Raw genomic sequence first — 22,127 nt, forward strand, 5'->3', positions numbered from 1 at the left:
TAGGAATATGATATATCAGGCTTTGGATGCACATAATACATTTAAGTATGGTACATCAATTCAATGTTGGTTTGAATCTAAATGTGTTATATGTTAACAACAAAAATATAAAAACTCAACAGCTACTGTACATCCTTAAGTAGGATATTGTGTGTGCTGTGTCACCATTAACTGCAGTCCAGTAAAGCTGCAAACTTAACCTTTTTGCTCAAGTTTGACTTCTCCTCTTGTTTTAGGTTAAAGTAAATCAAAGGATACATTCCTCTAAGAAAAGTACAATTGTCCAATGTTAATGTGGCTTCAGTAAGCTTGAGTTCACAGAGGGGTTGACACATATTCTTTACTTTATAAAATGAAGCACAGCTCATTAGCCTAGAGTACATTGTTCAGTCTGAGTGCCTTCTAGTTAGCCCAGAGTGTGTAGGTAATAATAACCCTGCCAACCTTTAGATAATCAGCTCCCCTCCTAAGAGTTCAGGGAAGGAAAAATACACGATGTCAGTGTCATATAGTTAGGCAGAGGGGAAAAGGACAATGTATAATATAACTACTTTGGAAATATTATGATTTGATAACAGCAAGTATGGTTTTCTTTTTTTTATCATTGTGTTTATCATTTTGTTGATCATTCAGGCTACTGGTTTAAGTATATTGGAGAGGATGCTGGAAAGTTCAAATGATCCTTTTAGTTAATGGGGCAGAGTGTCGTAGCCGGCTTTTGCTCAGAAATGATAAGGTCACTAGGTGAAGTTGGAGGTTAGACAAGTTCAGGTATAGGTAGCTTTCACATATTAGGGCGCTTTCACACCAACAGCAGTTGGTGCGCACTTAACAGTCCATTCGGACCAAAAGCTCTTAGTTCGGTTCGTTTTCGTTGGTGTGAAAGCATCACTCGCACTCGGGTGCGCACTAAATCAAGCGGTCCGAGACCTCCAAAAAGAGGTGGTCTCGGTCCGCTTAACTCCGAACCAAATGCCGACCTACCGGAAGACGAGGGAGCGTCAATCGGACCAATTTTGATTCGTTTGCAGGTGTGAACGCGAACCACACCACAGTCTGTATGCTACATAGTAACAATTTTACTGCCTGGTGCGGACCAAATAATCAAACTAGTGGTGTGAAAGCACCCTTAGAAACTTACTTTAAGGTAAATTTGTTTTTTTTTCAGTGAGCACCCTCAGGATATTTCTGCTGTTTTATGACGGGTAGTTTCACTAATTAGGTCCAATAAATCTGAAGTTTAAAAACACTTCAGTTGAATCGATGACTTAAAGATTAAGAAATGAGGAGGTGAAGGGCAGGCTTATAGCACAGGAATTCCTGTTGCACACAATGTCCACACACTTTTAGAGAATTAGCTTGAGATTCCTTAATCACAGATTTCTTGGCAGCTTTGTTTGACCACTTTGGTCTTTAAAAGAAATTACTGTTGCGAAGGCTAATTAATCTTTTCTGCAAAACTTGCTTTTCTTAAAATTTGACATTAGAATCCAAATGGACAGAGAGGATCTGCAGCTACTGTACTACTTTTGTATATGTTTTCCAAGTTAATTGAACATCAAATCACTTTCTAAGTGCATTTCCTAGTACATTTTAAGAGGCTTATTAAAAATAAACTTTTGGATTAATGATAGATGACATGCCCTGCTAGTAGGGTAACTAAACCAGTTCATTCTCCTCCACTGTCCTGCTGGGTCTCTTTCCCCTTCAGCATCAGGCTAATTAGGAGGAGGAAAATCTGGCTTTGTTGATGCGGGTGGTACAGGACTTATGGTATTAGAAAAAAGGACCAATACAGGCCATTCTCATACTCTTCTGACTAATATGATGAAGCCCAGTCTGCCCTCTTTTTGAGAAACAGGGGGTGCTGGGAATGTGGAAGAGGGACAGTGGTAGTGAAAACAAAGAAAATAAAAGAAAGATTGACAGAATGAGAGAAATATGGGTACAGAGAGAGAGAGGTACATGTGTCTTTCACATTCATGGTCAGAACCATTCAGGATGCCTTCATAGCAGATTTTATACCGTACATCGATTTTTATCTTTCCCCAAATTGAGTCCATCTTTTCCTCACCACTTATCTCTAACTCTGGTCTTTGCCTGCTTTTCAGACTGTGAAATGGAGAATGGTAATTTCCCCTGCTTCTCTCTGTATGTTAATGAAGCGCTAATCTGTTCCTGAGCGAGTGCCTTAATGAGGGCGACGTGCCCCTCGCTCTAACGGCTAGCTCCTGTTAAGCTACCATTATGGAAATAACTTGGTATCGTGCGTCGTCCTGGGACCGGACTGAAATGTATTCCTTATTTCCACTTTTAAAGCTTTCTTCTCCATCCTTAACAAGGCTGGGTGTTCCTCTGAGGGAGCGAGAAGTAGATAAACAAACATGATAATGACGAGCACGGGGAGAGACTTCACACACTTTGAGGTCTGGTCGTTTTCAGATGCTGGATGTTGGTTGGGCTAAATAGGCCACATAGGACAGATTGTTGGAGATGGAGAGCACGGAATGAGCCAAGAATCAAACCTCTTCTTACTCAGATATACACCCAAGTCAGCTTTTTTATTATTAATCAGATTTAGTATGTGTTTGTTGCACGTTCTTTGTCAGGTGCTGCGTTGTAGAGTACATCTCCTAGTCTGACCGAGTTAAATTTGTACACTGAGAAATTGAATTAACAGGGATTATTGACATTATTTTCCGCCAAATTAGTGCATGCCATTGATCATGTCACATCCTCCTATCCATACCGCCTGCTGATGACGATAATACTTGGCTGTATTTAGAGAAACACCCTAACCAGATTAAAAGTAGGAACAGATGCTGCTTGGAGCTGAACACGTTTCAAAGACTCATATCAAAGGATATTATGGCTTTATTCATTTTGCATGTATCTAGGCCAGCCCAACCCCTGCCACTCCCACAGACCACATATGAAGGGGTGGTGTGGTGGGTGACTATGAAATGGATTAACGTCTCTCGCTTGCTTTACTCTTGAAATGAAATTGCTCATCTTTAGGCTTCTCTCTTTGTCCCTTTCTCTCAATTTGTTCTCCCATATTTTCCCTCTTTTTGCGTTGTCTACTTATGGTACAGATGCTCAGCTTTTGCCAGTAGTTTAAACACCACAGTAATAAAACAGCATGGAGGAGTCAAATTTAAAAAAAAAAAAAATCCTGTGGAAGAAACAAGTGAGAGTTAAGTTAAAATGTGAAGTAAGAGTGAGAGGTTTGGGGGAAGGTGGGAGAGCATATCTTTTTTTTTTTTGCACTCTGCAGCTCACATTACACGAATTCAGTACAGGGGTTGAAACCTCAGAGTTCCTCTTAAGATGATGAAAAGATGTCTAAGTCTTGTCTCTGATGAGTCTTTAAGGGTGTGCTTGGATTTAAAGACTCTCTGGAGACCTTTGTTACAAGTTTTAAGGTTCATACATCAATGAATAGTCATGAACTGCACCAGTTTGTCAGATTAAGATTGTCAAGCTGAGGTGGTTAGGGGACTGGTTTGATTTAGGCAAAGCTTCATGGCATGCACCAATTCATTCCTCTACCCCATATGGCGAGGTTTGATCAGAAGTCCAAAAAGACTCCTTCCTACATGTATTTTATTTTTATTATGAGTAGTTATCAGTCATGCATCATGCACTGGGCTTCAAAAAGTGGGTTTTTCTGAAGTATATTGTATGTGTCAAGCACAGGATTAAAATGTTTTGCAATAAAAAGCGCAGAACATATCTATTATATATACACAGTGGTTTGGGACATTTTTGATGTCAAACATCAATAAATATCTCTGAGTCCTCTAAAAGATGAAGAAAGTGCCCCAGATTCACTTATTAAAAATTTACAAACTGTTTTGTACATGGCATGGTGTGTGACAGTCTCGTCTTGCTGCCTTTGGCTCAGCTTTGGGCGATGCTGGTTGGATCTGTTATAGAACCTGGCTGATACATGACGTTGGATCTAAGCACTGTTATTAATAGAGAGGAACGACTAAATAAAAATATGCCAAAATGAGCTGAGAAAGTACGCTTTTTGAAAACTGACGTTTAGTTTTTGGTATAAATAAGTCATTTTCTGTTATGTTTAAACTGTGATGATGTTGAATGCCAAAGGTCCAAAAGGTGAACATATGTCAAAATACTCCCTGCTAGTGAAAAGCCCAGGCTTCAACCTGCCTTTGAACGCTTTGTTTGAGATATTCCCTTTACTTTCTCCTCGTGATGACACCAGGTTGTTCGCACATGTCTACAAATGGCTGTCCATGGGTAGTCTTTGTTGCTCTGCTTGTTACATGGTTTGTTCACGTTGTCACATTTTGGATTGGATTCAGGCTCAAACATGTACAGATGGATTTGAGAAGTTTCCATTTGGTGTAAAACAAAAAAGAAAAAGAAAAAGAAAAGAAGAAATGAAATCTTACTGCTACCGTTTGTTTACATAGCCTCATGGGCTCATTGGAGCTGATAGTGATTGAGGAGTTTTTTAAACTGCACATCATGTGAAGATATACCATTAGAGCCCCAGAATATAAATATAAACCTGGAAATGTCCCCCTTAAGTTAAAATTAAAGTTTGAATGAATGATTTCTGTAATAATCTTCAAGCACCTGAAATAGTTATTGACACAAGCCAATGGCAGTGCATAAAATGTATAAGAGAGGCACTTAATTATCCTCTTATATTGGTTTAGGCTTATACACTGTAGGGTCACAGAGAAACCAGCAACCGCAGCATATGGCAGATGACGCATTGCAGACTTGTCGACTAGAGGACTGATCAGAACCAGTCACTGTTTCTATTCAACACTGACCACAGATAGGGGATAGAGGGGTTGAAGAGCTGTCATCCTTCCCCCGGGGAGGGAGGGGGATATTCCCATGTGGTTGAATAATAATGTGGCTTTACCTCACTGGAGAGAAGTTGGCGGGAACAGGGTACAGAGTGGGAGGAGAGGAATTGGCTATAGAGCATTTGTCATAGAAGTTCAGAAGTGTCACTGGCATCACAAAAAGCACTCCAGTGGCTTTAACCTCATGATATTTGGTCATGCGTGTGCATGTGAATGTGCATGTTTATGAGATCCATGCTTGCACGGAATTGTTTTCCATTGTTTTCAAGGTTAGGGCTGCTAAGCGTTGAAAAGCTAGCATGGAGGATATGGCGGTGGTAGTGCCGTAGTCACAGTCATTGTCTGTTAGCTCTCAGATGAGCACAGATGTTACCATGCTGCGTTCAGAGCACCACAAATGCATGCACCCTGCAAGGTGTGAGCCAGATTTATCCCAAATTATACTTGACACTCACCCTGAATAACACCATACGCAGAGTCTTGTGTTTTTCCTTGTGACTTTGGTGGTTTATTTAGTATGCTGATAAATGGAAACCAGTGGAACCCCACAGCTTCATCTCTTACCAGCAAATGTCTCTTTTAGCTTGTATTTATCTTGGTGACAAATCCACATTGAACTTTTCCACCAACATGCAACAGCTTTGACTCATTTAAAGAATTGCTTAAAGTCAATTTAGGGTTATTCTGCTGTTTAATTCAATTTAGACCAAGTGATAATTCCATGGTGTTTTCACACAGGATTTGTGTTAGATGGTATTATTGGTGTTAGTTAAAAAACGTCCGTAATATCAATATGTATACTGGAATCACTTGAATGAGTGCTGTGCTGTTGACCAACAGCCATCCTCAGTTGATCAACATGCTTATATGTGAATGTGTGAATATATATATATAGTTAACTGCATTCACATTTCCTGTATTTTCTGGTCCTGTGCAAAGACTTTTGCACAGGACTGTATATCTGCGGACTATAAGCAAAGTGATGAGGGACTTTGAGGTGTGTCGCCTGAAAAATGATGTGGAAATGTCATATTTTTAATTGAATTTGGCAGATATTCCTTCTATTTACAGATAATGGGGGCCGAAGACACATAGTCCTCTCTGACAAGTCCCAGGCCACCATTAGATTTGTTGCTATAATGACCATATATCATTATTTCTCAGTCTCTTTATTAGAATACAACCAAAAATACAGGAAATGTGTATGCTGTATTAAAGAACAGAAAAGAAAACTTCTATAGGCTAAAGTGTGAAAGTATTCAGACCTCCCCTTACACTTGAGCAATAGCAGGAACCTGGCTCTCTTAAACCTAAATGGAATGGAGCCTCAATTCATAATAATATTTAATAATTAATGTAAAATTTTGTGTTCATAGTTCCTATATTTTCTGTTTGTATGATGGTGGTGGCCTAAGACTTTTGCGCAGTACTGTATATAGTCTAATAGAGCTCAAGATCTGTTTCACAAGAAAGACTTGTGTACAGTAGAGGAAAAGAAACCTCGCCAAGCATAACAAAAGGACAAAGACATAAAACACACATGGCCAGACAATCAAAAACACATTCAGCATCGGAATCAATCACAGACATCATTAAATAGACTCAAGGTTGAAAGTTTAAAATCGGGCAGTAGGATGAGACATTCAAGTTTTAAAATCCTCTGGAATTCATTTAATTTGGACTGTGCAAAGTACTAGTTGAAGGCGGTCTTCCCAAGTTCAGTATTTACCTAAGGGGCAGCTAGCGTTTAACATTGTGTTTTATCAACTCATTTTTACTTTACTGATACTTCAATCTTCATTGTTAAAGGTGCAGTCTGTAATATTTAGGGGCATCTAGCAGAGCAGACTTGGCACTGATTAATCAGTGTATAATCACCTGAAAATTCTTCACTCTTACTAATTACTACTTAAATTGTCAGAAAGGTGGTAGTTCTACTTTATGTTTATCATTGAGGTCGTAGTGGGTGGTACTTTGCCATCTCCATGTATCTTAATGGAATGGACAAAATAATAGGAACACTACCCACTATGACCTCAGTAACAAACAAATTATTCTAGTGACATAAAAAAAAGATTGCGTATAAGCTTTGTAAAAGTAGAATTTATGGCAGAGCTGTTGGATTGCATTTGATTACACTATATTGCACAGATCACTACTCCCTATGGGCACTCAGTAGTTAACAGCAAATTAAGATTTCAGGCACTTACTGGCCGCCATCATTTATGGGACATCACTGTCAGCTGTACAGTAGCCCAACAGCAGTTTTCACATCTATAAAATGCAATAAGTGACATTGTGGGATTGTTAGTGGAAAGTAGTGTATATGCCATGGACAGTACTGCTAGCTGCTCACTATTGAGTAAAGCATTGCGTGTCAAGGCTGTGAATGATGAAGGAAGGAGTTTATTAGAGTATAATAATTACTGTGTTGTGCTTCCAATGGGGAATGAATAATGATAAATGTAGATGTTTCAGTGGTGATACTTTCTTCCTGGCATTAGAGACAATGTAACCTACTAATAACTAATGGACCTTGTCTATACTTTTGTAAATGTAGTACGAATTTATTTATTCACTTCATTCTCTTGTGAGTCATGTGCATGGTGTCTGGATTTGGATTTGTAATGACTATCATTTAGGTTGTGTTGTACAGTGCTGTTTTTCATATTTTTGCCCTGCCAACCTTCAAAGGCCAACTGCTGTCCTCAATCTTTACTGGAAGTGTGTTTTAGTTGGCTGCAGAGCTTTTCACCTACACGCATAGTGAGGACAGAAGAGAACATACTTGGCAAAAGCTAGGTGTTACAAGACTAAACTACTAGTGTTGCTTGACAGAGGAGCTGAGCGAAAAAGAGGACGACAGGGAGACAGACTTAGAAAGAGCGAGACCTTGAATGTACCTTGGAGGTTAAAAAAAAAGTAAAAGAAAGAAGCAGCGTAGTCTTACAACATGGTACACACATTAAACTGTATCATAACACTTGTAAAAACTGAATTATATTAGAATAACAAATGATGAATTGTAATTCCTTTGCCTCTGACTATTTATCCATCTACATTCCTTGCAGCACATTGCTATTAGTCCTCAAACAATCCATGTTTAAGAGAGAAAGAGAGAGTTTTTACTGTCATGGCTAATAAAATAAGGAGGGCAGAATCTATTATTAGGGGAACAGTGAGTGGCATTAAGAGTTTCTCTCAGTTAAGTCCCTAAGTGGCCTCTCAGCTGTTTATGAATTAATGGCTCAAAATGCCACAAAAAAACCCTTCATGACAATGCAGGAGAGCCATCAAAGTGGAACCGATGAACTTCGAAGAGTCAAACTGCATTTAACTCAGCAAAAGCTTGATCGCAAAGTAATGTTTATAAGAGAGCATTGATGGTTCTGTTCACAACTAATTTAGATGAGGTTAGAAAAAAGTGTATCTGCATTTACTTTATAGCACTATGTGTGCCTCAGTTTACCCAAGATTGAAGTTGTGAGTTAGCAAGTTACTGTAAGTCTGTCAGTCGGTTTGTTAAAGTGTTAGTTAATCAAATTCACCCATCCATGTGTTCAGATTGTGAGCGTCAAGAAGACAAAAGGTTAGCTCTGTAGGCCTCTGCTGCTCAGGAAAAAGGCCCTGAATGCAGTCAGTGTGATTGTGTGTGCGTGCACGTGTTGTATGCGTGTGTGTTCAAGCATGCCTGTACGGAGCCTGTGCATGTATCTGTCATTCTAGTTCAGTGAGTGGCCCACTGGGTGCAGACAATCCCCGGCTTTGTGTGTATGTCCTGCTGCCATGCTGCGTACTGTACTGAATGGGCTCTGGGGAACGAGGCGTGTGAAAATCCCACCCATGCTCACCTAGTGACAGTCAGCTCTGTGTGTGTGTGTGTGTGTGTGTGTGTGTGTGTGTGTGTGTGTGTGTGTGTGTGTGTGTGTGTGTGTGTGTGTGTGTGTGTGTGTGTGTGTACAAGCAAGAGATAGACACAGAGAGAATGCTCATATGTGTGTGGGTGTATTTGTGTGCGCGCACGGTGGGAAGTGGTGGGTGAAAGAGGACACTCCACACCGAGACAACCACTCTCTGTGTTGGACGGTACAGAGAGATTCTTTATTATTCTTTTATTTCATTAACTGGGAAACCTAATGACCTGACAAATGACCCCCAGTGGAGGAAACTCTGTTCTCTCACACTTGGCTCCACTGTTGCTGCCTGCCTGTCTGTCTCTCCGGCTAACCCCTTTCATACAATATATTGTCTGTAAAAGGCACATTTTCACTGCAGAAATGATGGTATGTGATTGCAGGAAATGCACAGGTGTAATGAATAACATTAACGATGGTTTTAGGGCCCTTTAATGTGCATGCTGGCTCATTTTCATGGCCGTAATTAGTGGTATTAGTTACACCTGTGGCTTCCCTCCCACTGTATAATATATCTGTGGTGATAGATGCCTAATTTTCATGTATTACATTCTTTTTTTTGGTTTATTTTACTTTATTTTAGTTAGTCTGTTTATTATTTATATATGATATTTGTTTTGTATTTTAGCATAATTTACTTTTGCTTTTTTAAATTTCTCGTGTGTTTTTTTTCAGGGTATTTTGTATATTACCATTGATTAAGTTGGTGTTGATTACTATTGAAAATCAAGCACATTATGTGGGTGCCATCAATAACAAGTACATCGACTGTTAAAATGTTTGAGCTTTTGGCCCATTGTACCTTTTCTTCTTCTGATGAAGTGCAAATGCAGACGTGTGCTCTTATCCATGTTAAAAGACCTTCACACCCACACACTCCAGTTAAGTTGAAATTGGTTGAAGCTATACTGACAAATACCTGACATGACTGAAGTCCATGAACCAACCAGCGTTTGCAACAAAACCTATTAAACACATTGAAACACTAATGTAATAGTTTTTTGTGCTCAGCACCTATCCCACTAAGACTGTGCACACAACATCAGAGAGAATTGTTAATTTGTTACAATTATACTCCATTTAAGTCAACTTGACTTGGTGGTGTGGGTGGATTAAAAGGCCTTGACCCAGGCAAGCACACAACTGCTCTGATTTATTCAAAAAAACTAACAAAAGCATGAAGGTGCTGTTACTAAGTATCTAGACACTCATACTCTGTAGAGGAGGCCTAATCAAGCATTATACATGAAAACACCTGTGTGAGTAGACTATTGGTGTGCAATATCCCATATCACATATTTTTGTGGGCTGAGTGTCCATCATCACAAACCCCAGGGTCATTTTTTATGCACTGTTTTAGCAGCATGGGACCCATTAACATTTTAGTGTAGTTTAATTTCTCTGTATGTACATATATATTTGCAAGATAATAATGATGTTGTGTATCATTTAAGTAGTAAGTAACACTTTCACAATGTTGTACCTTTCATATTTTTTGAAGCTTATATTTCCAGTCACCAATTATTCACTCCTTTTCCCATTGACCTCTATTGGTTTCAAGCACCTATATCCTATTTTGGTTCAAAAGATTCACAGGTCAGAGTTCGCTTTTGTTCAACACTGACTTAGCGGATGTGCTTGTTTGGCCAATAGAAACACAGCTGCACAGTGTTTGGAAATTGAGAAGTCATTATTGTTGTGTGGTTCATCCCCTCCATTGCTTCTTCCAGCTACTGCCATCAGGCCATCACTTGCAAAAAGGAGCACCTTTAAAATGTTCTAAATAAATCACACTATGAACACACAGATATAGTCACACTTGAATTGTCTTTCCACGGTATTGATTTTGATATTCATGACTTATTGTACTGTGATGTTTTACTTGATGTTTTCACTTTTTTCTTTTTTCTCAAATGAATCTTGAATCCCAGTTTTTTAGTAAATTATCACACTACCAGTCTATAAATTGTAGCATCAGTTTCACACACTGTTGACAGTTTGTGATCTCTCTGATACATTTGTATTCATCACAAATGTCACCACATCCCTGTTTGGAGCTGGATGTGGAGAAAGGAAATGTCATGTGGCAGTGCCTTAATATCAGTCTCAAGGGATACTTTTGCAGCACATTTGTAAAAAATTGCTGGAAATTTGTTGAGTGCCACTAACAGAGAATTTTGTCCTTGTCAAAAGCAAGATGACTTGACAGCTGAGTGGCATGTTGTAATACACAATCTCTCAACTTTTACATGCAATTAACTTCATCTATTGTCTGATGCTGTGTGCCAGATTCTACATACCATGCAGACATTGTAGTAAGAGTCTTGAGAAAACATGGAACCTTTCCAGAATGGAGGCCTATGTATCAGAGCCAAGAAAAATGTATTAGTTAACAGATAATAACAGATTAAAGAATCCAGCAATGTCCCAGATTTCCTGTGTGAAAGTGGCTGTTTTTCTGCCTGTCACTGTCATCCTTTCTCCTCTCTGTGATTAATATATAAGTGGATCCCTCAGATGTAGATGAGCATCTTCAATAAGTGTCACTCGTGTTCATGTTGTGCAATGTCCTACTCCACAGCATGTCAAGTTTCAGGAGGCGGATGTGGTAGCAGTGTGCTCTGGTGGAAGTCTAGTCATGTTCCTATTGTCTCCAACCACAACACAGGATGTGGTGGATTATAATTAGGGGGGACTGGATTAATGGCACACACATACAAACAAGCAACTAATAAGCACACACACATTCACATTGAACAGACAGGACACAGGTGACCTCATCCATGTGAGACAAAACCAATAGGCAAAATATCTGTCGTTCTATTCAGCCAAAGACAGAGGATGTTATTTGTTTACTCTGGTAGTTACATCCTGCTGCTCATAAATGTCAAGACTTATCATTGTTGAATAGAGTTTGCTACACAGTTTGACTGCACACTGTGTTCCAGTGTGTTTGATGACTTTAATAACGCGTAGTGTTTATTTTGCAAGTTTGTTATGCCTATTTCCTTCACAACACTTATTGTCTTCTGCCTTTGTTACAACCCTCATTTAGCACAGCAGGTAGTGTTCCCATTTCTTTGAAAGTTTACTGTTAATATTGTTCTCCTCAAAAGAGCTTTATTTTTTCAGTAACTAAGTAATATATTCAAACTCGCCTCCTCTCCTCCTTCCTCTATCCTCCATCCCTTCAATCCTTCCGCCTTCTGTCTCTGTTTTGGTGTTTGTTTGTGTTTGTGGCCCAGCCTCTCAGAGCATGTAGACATATGCCCTGTTCCTCCTCTAATTGGTTCTCTGTATTCATGTGGGGATACGGAGAGAGGCAGGGAGACTGCCGGCAGAGCCCACTCTTAATAAATGTCAGTCCACAGCTGGGCTACGGATGGACAGCTCACTGATGGGCTGTTTATAACAAGGCATCACTTAATGCAAGGGGAGACAGTGGCTGAGGCGAGGTTACGGAGATGAAGAAAAGGAATACATGAAGAGAGGCTGATGTGTCTTTCCAGTGAGAGACAGAGAGGAAGATGAGAGAGGGACAGGAAGCCCAATTCAGGAAGGAGACAGAGAAAGACCTCCCCTCTCATTCACTCAGCTTGAGGGCAGCGATTGTGAAACAGCCTGTAGTGTGCGACAGGAGGGAGGTCACAGTCAGGCAACATTTTGTGTGTGTGTGTGTGTGTGTGGGGGGGGCATACTTGTAGTTTTATGAGTGTACAGAATGTGTGGAGCCTTTTGAGTATTTGTGTGTGGGGTGGTACGACGTGTGTGTGTCCTGGTGTGTTTTTAGGAATTCATCCTGTCAGGCCTGGAGCCCGCTGCCTCGTCCTAGCTCCTGTCTCCACACAACACAAAGCAAAAGCCCTGGTTTGTTTATTGTTTTGCCTTCCTTGTTTTTCTTTTGATTGTTGTCAAAATTCCCACTGTCTCCCTTGGCATAGCAGCAGCATCCATTCCAGTCTTCTATGCTATTATTTACTCCACAAGATTTTTAAGAGTTTCGATAGAATGAGAGCGGTATCAAAAGGCCCATCACAAAAAGGAAGGAAAAGTTAAGAGGGATGAATAATCAGAGTGATAGGACGTTCTGGGACAATGCATTTCCAGGTGTTGTCTCTAATCATGATATTAGACAGACTGAGAGACATGTTGGCTCCTGTAGATGTTTTTCAGAGGCCCCTTACTGTGCAGGAAGAGTTTTCCATCATGTCATTTCTTCTGACACAGGTTTTGGAAAAGTCTGGTTTTTAAAATGTATTTAGGAGACTAGAATTGAGTCTGTGTGTGTTCGTGTGGGGGTGTGTGTGTGTGCACATATCAACTTGTTCTCATTTCCGTTATAAATACCAGAGCTGATTGACAGTTTCTAGTGTTTGACTTTGACAGCTCTTATTTGTTGTAGTCGACAGGCTTTTAGTGAATGGCTGACGTTTTGAGGTTCCGTGTCTGTCACTGTTTGATGGCTGCAGGGCACTGTTGTGGATATGGCTAACAGTTCATTGCACCGCCCTTTCAGCATCAATGCACAGTGTATATATGGCTCCTACAGGCTGTTTTTCAGACTGGCTAGAGCTCAAAAGGTCATGGGAAGATTCAACATACTACAAAACAACTACAAACTATTGATTTCTTTTTGTTGTTAACTGGCATGTTGCAGTTTTGTACAAAGCTACTGACTGCACGGTTTGAATACATCTGAAACATAAGATGAGTTGAATATTGGGGACTGGTATCAAAAGAATAATCTGCTCATTGAAGGTCAGGGCCCATTTTTTTGTGGGATATTTACTTCTACTCATACAAATCGGTACGTGACTAAACACACTGCAGCTGATTGGGGCATCATGTTGAAATGTCTCCTGCAGCTATAAGGGGCAAATCTACAAAATCAACAGTCGACTCCAGGTTTCAGAATCAAAGTCAACTTCACATTCATCATTTGCCAATCATACAGGGGAAATCCACCACGGGAAATGTCTTTACTTCCAGCAGCTTTCATACATGACAAAGCAATGCAGTTTCCAATATCTTGAGTGTGCAGTAAAGGCCAGGAATTCAATCATGGTGTTTGGGGAGGTTGCAAAACTGTGGGAAATCAGAAGCTGAATAATTGGAAATGAAGAAGGTTTAAGCAGAGTGGTTAAACCAAATAAGTAAGTTACAACACTTCTATGAGTATAATGAAAAGCAAATTAAGTTTTTATATTCTTCCCCTCAATTAACAGAGAAATAAAAAGAATGAATGATAGACCCTTTTGAAATATATGTAAGTGAATATACATAACTTAAAAAAAAAAACTACATTAACACCAGTTATAATCACGATTTTGTTAGAATTAAACTTCAAAGTGTCAATATTTAACAGAGAAATAGTACAGCTTTTAGAGGTTGGATATGTCTTCATAGAATATATAAGTATGTAGGTTTTGTTAGATAAACCTTGACAGTAAGGCATGAAACGAGAAAGCATGAGAACCAAATAAAGTTTGAAAAGAACTGTAGAGGTTTAGTGTCAGGGCTATGGGCTATGGATGACATCTTATTACACCCACCAATGACCACTGTACATGCAAATGAATTACAGTTTCACTAAATCCAGGCAAATACTAATAGTCTGTACTACACACACGCACACACACACACAAAATAGCTTGTGCTGCTAAGTAGCTAAGGGAATACCCAGCATCATGCTTGAGTTTGAGAAATACTGAGTCTAATGGATTGTGTCATTTTGAACATTTTGGGGGTCAATACACCATACTGTAATTGGCTTGTTATGCCATTTGCTTCGTTTGAAAATGTAATTAGAGAACATATCAGATTTATGATATATTGCATTTTTTGCAAAATGAGTAAAAGGCTTTTAATTAAGCTCATTTTAGTATTCCAGGCCAATTTAGTATCCATTACTCTCCTCATATGACACCTTTGACCTGTCTCCAATCAGAGATGCATGAATCTGTTTTCAGTCCCAATACCGATACCTGAGTTTTGGATATTGGCTAATACCAAGTATGGATTTGATATCAGTGTTTAATTAATAACTTGTTTGGCTCACTGTGTGGAAGATACCGTTCTTTTATGTGTAAGGCAAAATCAGGCTTATCTTTCCTGTATATAATGTAACAAATATATACATCAATATAAATGTAATCTGTTAACAGATGAGCCCACTGCCACCGTTACCCGATCTAGCTATTTGAGTCAGTATCGGTATCAGTACTGATAAGGAGTCAGTATCAGTATCAGTGCATCTCTGTATCCAATTCCCAGGCTCCTCCTCCGCTACACTGAATCAGGTGGCTACAAAGTAGGCAAACCTCATCATCAGTGTTCATGAGCTACAGACAGATGGACAGAAACACTCAAAACATAAAAGAGGAGGCAGCACACCTGTAGCACTGAAGCTCTTTCTTTATTGAGACATTAAAAGCTTTTGTTTTGACAGCACAGCTGCCTTTGTCAAAGCATCTCTTTTTAGCAACAGACAGCTATGCAGCTGCACACACACACGCATCCACAAGCACACCAAACGCACTCTTATATACAAGTTAAATGTGCCCAAAATTCAATGTTTTCAATTGTAATTTTCAGTGCTTTTGGCATTGGAGGTACAGATGTGTGGTTTCTAGCTCAATATGCATACAGAAAAGCAAGTAAGGTATGAAAAAGTAATCCACTTATTTCCTTATTAAAAAAAAAACATTCATGATGATGAGATGTCTACTGTACCTAATTAATATTACCCTGTGTCTTCATTCCATGTTATTTTTCTGTGCTGTCACATCTATCCATGCCCAGTAACAGACAACCCTCCTTACCCCCTCATAAAAAAACAAACAAAAAACATTTTTTTAAAAACCTCCCTGTTGATCATCTCTCAGCAAGATGGCAGCCTGGGCAGCTTGTGAATGTCGGCTGGCACAAAAAAACAGTGAGGACAGGCGGACAGGTTGGCAGACATGTGTGTACTGTAAGCTAACTGACATACAGCGATGACACATATACTGTAGCTGTTGTAAGCTGACCGACAGACAGACACTGAGGCAGAGAAGCAGTCAAGCATGCGGACAAGTTGATATACCAGATAGACAGATAGACTAGCAGTCACTCATTCATCAGGCTTTTGTAAAGATGTGTGTACTTATGGCAACTTAATAGTGTAGCAGCAGAGATTGTGAAATTGTATTCTGCACTCGTGATTAATAACGTTCATGATGTGCAGTGAAGCAAAAGAAACATAGAAGAGTGCATGCTAATGTGTGTGCATGCGTGTATTTGCGATGTACAGTAAGGCAGCCAGCAAAGGGGATGGTGATATTTGTGTGTGTGTGCGTGGTGAGTAAGACGGATAAAGAATTGCCCAAAATCCGACAGCTCGGCCTCCTGTGCTTTCTGTCTCTTTGTCTTTCACTGTCAAGTTTTCTCTCCGTCAGGGAAAAGTCAAACACCAGGCAGCTGCAGAGAGCTCCAATTGGACAAACTGTCAAAGAGCTCATAGTCTCAAGAAGGCACATAATGCAGCAAAGTCACAGAGGACCCATAATGTACCATATCCTCTCCTCACAAAGCACTTCAGCTAGCAAAATTACAGTGACCTTCCTTTTAATGCAGAGTCTATTCTTGCTTGTGTTATACAGTATTGGAAGAGGCAGAGAGGCAGAATGATTTCGCTTTTGTTTTTATTCTGATTTCACATGCAAACCTGTTTATATTTATGCATTTAAATAAAATAAGGATAAACCGCAGGACATTTCATATAATTTAAGCAAAGGTGGTAATGGTTCATACATTCTCAGAAGTACATGTGTCATTTAACTATCGTACACTGCAATAGATTGACGGACACTTGTTGGAGACATTGACTTGGATGTGCTGCACTTCATATCTGTCTAGTGTGGACTTTGCCATACATATTTTACAATTGCTTCACCCGGCAGACAGTTTCACCCAGACACTGTGAGTGTTGTCATCTCTCTTTCTCTCTGTGAATTTATAGACAGCTTTGTTGTTATATTAGGTTGGAAGTTAAATGTCTGGATACAAGACATATTCTTTCTGTCAATGGGTTCTTTATAGTTTGACGTTTGTGATTCTTTTGGTTGTTTGCTACAATGAAAGTTCACTCAGGTTATCACATTTTTCTCTTACTTAAGCCCTCATTCTATCTGTCATTGTGTCTCTTCATTTCATTTTCCCCTCCTCTCTGGTTTTTCTTTTGCTGCTCATTTCTGTCATATCTCCCCCCCCCCCCACCCTCCTTTGTTTTCGTCAATGTCTCTCCCTTGTCATCTTTTACTCTCTCTCCTTTTTCCTTTCTTCCACTCTGCCTTTCTTTGCTTTTATCAGTGAGAAGTAAGAAATTCAGTTTCTATGAAGCACTCAGGGTAAAAAAAATCACTGCTTTGACAAGTGTTTCATATCCAAGATATCCTTTATTGCACTTAGGCAAATTATTGATGAAGAGTGCCTCTTTGCATCCACACTAGCCCATTCACATGGGCTTCTTGTGGTATGAGAATACCACTACTCGATGATGTACATTGTGGTCTTATATAACCTAATATTACTGACACCAATAACCATTTGATGGGATAAAAGTACCGCTTGTGGAGTATGCCTTTTATTTATCAATTGGAGTACATTTGGTTCAATCATGAACACAAAAATCTTAATCTTAAAATCATAAAATCTATCTACTCTCACAGTCAGCATAGCAGTTACAGGTTGTTAAGATGACATTGCTGAGCTTTAGGCAACGGAGACAGGAGTTCAGGTTCAAACCCATTTGTTTACAGGAAAATTCTGGTTAATTATGTTGCAACTTGGGTATGGTTTTCATAGTTTTGATCATAATTTCACTTCACTACAACTACATACGAAGGGGCTAAAGTCACAAGCTCTAACAGAATGAGACTTGTTTAAAAAGCCACATGTTGGACAGATTATCTACCACTTTATTTAAAAGTCAAACCCACTTTGAGCACACCTGAAATCTGCATTCAAAGTTAATACAAGATGTCAATCTGTAAATTGTGACAAATGTCTGTAAGTTACAGTTTAAAGAAACACTTTTTACAGTTGACCTTTGTTTTCTCTTCCACATCAGTTTAGCTTACCTGGGTGTTTGTTTAAAAACTGCACGATTGTGTGACTGCTGCTGTTTTTTACCCTGTCAGACTTCTGTTGAAAAATATCAGCAATGAACTTGGTGAATACACTATTATTACCAATAGGAATGATGAGAAAGGCATGATGGGCAAAAGCTATGAAAATCATACTGCCCAAATATAAGTCACACTTTCCAAACAAACATATTTGGAAAAAGAATTTTATGAAATTGAGAAAAACTTTCAGAGTAGTCTTGTTTGATAAGTTTCTTGTTAGTTGAAGGACAAGATCGTTCTTGTCCTTGGAGCCTTTTCTCTCGTTAAGGGAAACATTGAATACTTACATTAAAGCATCATGTAAATCCCCCATTTACATTGTTCACTCACTCATTCTTTTGTCAGGCTCGTTGGAGGCGGTCAGAATGATTTTCTGTTAGCAGTCTTCAGGTTTTTTAAGCTCCTCATAATGACAGTCTTTGACAGATGATTTAGTCTGTTTCCAAGATAAAGATGTCGTGAGATGCTTTTGGCTTGTTTTCATTCATATGGAATTTATTTTTCTTCCATAACAGAAAAATACCTCATATACTGTTTAAAAACACACTTTAGAAAAGACTCACCACTGTTGCAATATTAAGACCGCAAACAACACACTCTGTAGAAGCACATGTTACACCTGTACTCTCTGAATTCAAAAAGAATATCTGATGTTAAAATGCAAACATCTTCTCCCTTACACACTCTTTCAAATGTAACTTCAGAAACCGTTTTTATACACATTGAGCGAGAATTTTACTGTAATCCCTGTTGAGCTTCCTTCATAGTTATCCCTCCGACATTGCTTGCTCATCAAGGGAATTATACAAGCAACTTTTCCGAGAGCTATTATGCAACAGAATATGTTGTCCCAAATTTCAGCAGTTATTGAAGATTGGAGACATTTTTAATTTCTTTTTTCTGTTTATTTTTCTCTTGTTAGTTTATCCTCTCTCATGTGTTGGAACTCCCTTAGTGTGTAGCCTATATAGTAATAACGTACTCTAACAAGTAGTGCATATGGAGCACCAGATGTAAGTGAATTTGTGATTATCTTCATGGGTTAATCCTCATTCTGACACACACAAGTTTGGCACTTAGACAGATAAGAGGTGTGTGTGTGTGTGTGTGTGTGTGTGTGTGTGTGTGTGTGTGTGTGTGTGTGTGTGTGTGTGTGTGTGTGTGTGTGTGTGTGTGTGTGTGTGTGCGCGTGTGTGTGTGTGCGTGTGTGCGTGTGTGCGTAACTGGTTAGTATAGGGCTGTGATGATGAGGATGATGCATCCTATCCCCATTAGTGTTAGCCTAGATCTGTCAGAGCCTTGTTGGGTTACTGCTTGGCAAAATCTCAACCCTGAGGAACAATGGGATGGGCCAAACACACACACAAGACAAAACACTGTTTCTTTCTCTCTCTCTCTTTCACACACACACCCTGCAGTGCCTGGAAATTCCTGTCAGAACACACTGTCAATCTCACATTCACGTAAGCATAAACATCTTTTCATCTTCAACCCAGGTGTAACAGACAGGAAGTGTTACAGTCTGGTTTGTTCACTTTATTCCAGCTTATTTTTGATAGGCATCACACACACACACACACACACACAATGCATTTTCGCTTGGCCCGTGTCTCACCTCTCTCAGACAATGATAGAGACAGCTTTGTCGACTTATGAGTGTTTATTTCTTGTTTTCCAACTAGGTTGGTGGTGTAAATGTGACCCAAGTAACCAGCATTAACTCAAATAACGATAATGATTATGCAGTGCTAGCTTTTACTCATTATATAAGGGCTTGCCACAGTGGAGATCAATAAAAAACTGTCAATCTGGTTGTTGGAGGCACAGGGTGAAATAATTTTACTACGTGCCAATGCATGCAATTTTTATATCAAGTCAAATCGTTGCTTGACAACAACCTCCACCTTGTATGACTAAATTTGATGTGCATCCACTCTTCATGGTTAATCACTACTACAACACTTCAGTTATAAGTTGTTTTACTACCTGTCGTGCAGAGGCTGCCCTTGCAGGTCTCCCTCTGTCGTACTGTAGCTAAATTCAAGGCTGTCCTACATTCTCCATGTGCTGTGAAGCTGCTGGTGGGGGTTTTGATAAGAGATAACATTTTCCCTCTGTGCTCTCCTTTATGGACTTTTAATGTTGCTTCTAATTAATATCTCTGTCATTAATTTGCTGTGACACATGGCCTCCCCTCCACCCACCTAACCAGCCAACCAGCCAGCCAGTTAGCTTCAAGCCCCGGAGCCCAATTTAGTCTCTGAGCACCAAACTGCAGGGAGGAGTGCTTTTAAGTGAAGGGTACAATCGGACAACTCAGTGACTTTCAGCACAGATTTCTTTCTCTGTATACTGTTGTTGTGTTTTTCTTTCTTTCTTTCTTTCTTTCTTTCTTTCTTTCTTTCTTTCTTTCTTTCTTTCTTAATTCCTTTCTTCCTTTCTTCCTTTCTTTCTTCCTTTCTTTGTTTCTTTACTTTTTTCTTCATTGCTGTCTTTCTTGCTTTCTCTCCGTCTTTCTTGCTTTCTTTCCTGCTGTCCTCATAATTTGTGCCAAGAGTTCGGTGCTGTTGTGAACATTCAGTGTGATGGCACCAAGTGCACTTTGGTTTGGTACAAAACTGCCCTTTTCATTCTGCGCTACCCAGAAAGCATTTCACATATTACAGCTATTTTCTCAATGATGGGTGTTGATAAAGTGTCTCGTCATCACACCCACTCATAGGGATGGATTATTGTTCAGCCTTCATGTCTGATGGTGTGATGATGATGATAGCAGTGTCGTGATGGTTGCCCTTGGTTTCTGTGTTTCTCTACTTCCCACGTTTGTCAAACCCTCACTCTTTAAAGATTAAAGAGAGATTGAAGATAGAGAAAGAAAACAAAAACCTTCCAAGTGAACCCAAGAAGAAGTATGCAATCATATAGAGTACAGTAGATTGGCTTTACAAAAGATATAACTAACTAACTAACAAACAATAAAATAAAATAAATAAAAATAATATCAAGACGGAGCAGAAGAAGAGGAAGAGAATTGTTCATTGAAGAGAAAGGTTTTTAACTGGGTTGAAAAAGGAGACAGAGGGGCAATCACAGAGGGATTGTGGGAGAGGGTTCCAGAGCTTGTTTTATTTTTATTGATTGATTTATTTATATTTATTTTCTTGAAAGCTTCTGTTCTGCATTTATGTCTTTTATTCAAATAGTAAAAAATTATATAAATTCAGCAGATAGAGTATAGGGAGCTTTTACCCCCCGTAGCTCCAATTTGAAGGAAGGAAGAAGAAGAAAGAACCACTTTTTGACCTTATTTTTGATGTTTTTTCTTTGTTATTTTCACATATTTACACTCAGATGCTTGTTGCAGTAGCTTGTCATTTTCCTTCTGTGTTTTAAGGAGTAGTTTGACATTTTTGGTAAATACTCATATTTCCCTTCCTCGTAGAGAGTAAGTTGAAAAGATTGAGTCTGCTCTCATGTCTGTCCAGACTACAGCTGCTGTATCAGATGGACTAGACAAGTAAGATCAGTGCGTGTTTCATTATTTATCAAACAGTAGAATGGTTTATCTAATGTAGTGTACCATGCCGGCCTCATGCTTTGCAAGATGGCTGTTGCACATGGATGTATGTTTTGATGTCAGTGCTGAAACAATATTTTCTTCAGCCTTTGTTCATATTTATCTTAAAAGGGCTACATGCGATGCAGCCAACTTTTTCTTTTAAGTAATCAGAATAAAGATACAGTGTTAGGGTCACCCACTGTTGGCTAGGGGACAGTGACTTTGCCTTCAGAGTATTTTTAAACCCCATGATGGATAAGACTTAGAGGATAGTACATACTGGCTAGAGAGCAGCAATAATTAATGAAGGTTTTTATAGAAAGCACAAGAAGCCTTGCTGAAGAAGTCATGGCCATGACGCATGTGCTCTTATCGCTTCTTTTTGTTTTTTTCACTTCCATGCCTGTCTAACCTTCTCTTTCTCCCTCTGTCTCTCTCTCTCCAGGTCCAGGAAAATGTATTTGTTGAGTTTAACCACCAGGAGCTGCTTGAGTTCTACAACAAGGTATGTTTCTTCTGTCTGTCTGTGTGTATGTGTGTGCCAGTATATATATATATGTGTCCTCTCGTATGTCATGTCATTTCATCTTGATTATCAGATACAACCTGACAAAATCCATCTGCCTGCTCATCT

At 39.3% G+C, this 22,127-nt stretch overlaps 1 protein-coding gene across 1 annotated transcript in view; it reads left to right on the forward strand.

Annotated features, from left to right (window-relative positions):
- commd10 (COMM domain containing 10) overlaps positions 1–22,127 on the forward strand; it is a 57,682-nt gene that overhangs the window by 34,822 nt on the left and 733 nt on the right. The window contains exon 6 of the mRNA XM_053325314.1: positions 21,939–21,998. Within this exon, the coding sequence (XP_053181289.1) occupies positions 21,939–21,998 (60 nt within the window). The remainder of the gene's footprint in view (positions 1–21,938; positions 21,999–22,127) is intronic.

Source organism: Scomber japonicus, chromosome 9 (genome assembly GCF_027409825.1).
Source record: "Scomber japonicus isolate fScoJap1 chromosome 9, fScoJap1.pri, whole genome shotgun sequence".
Classification (NCBI taxonomy): Eukaryota; Metazoa; Chordata; class Actinopteri; order Scombriformes; family Scombridae; genus Scomber; species Scomber japonicus.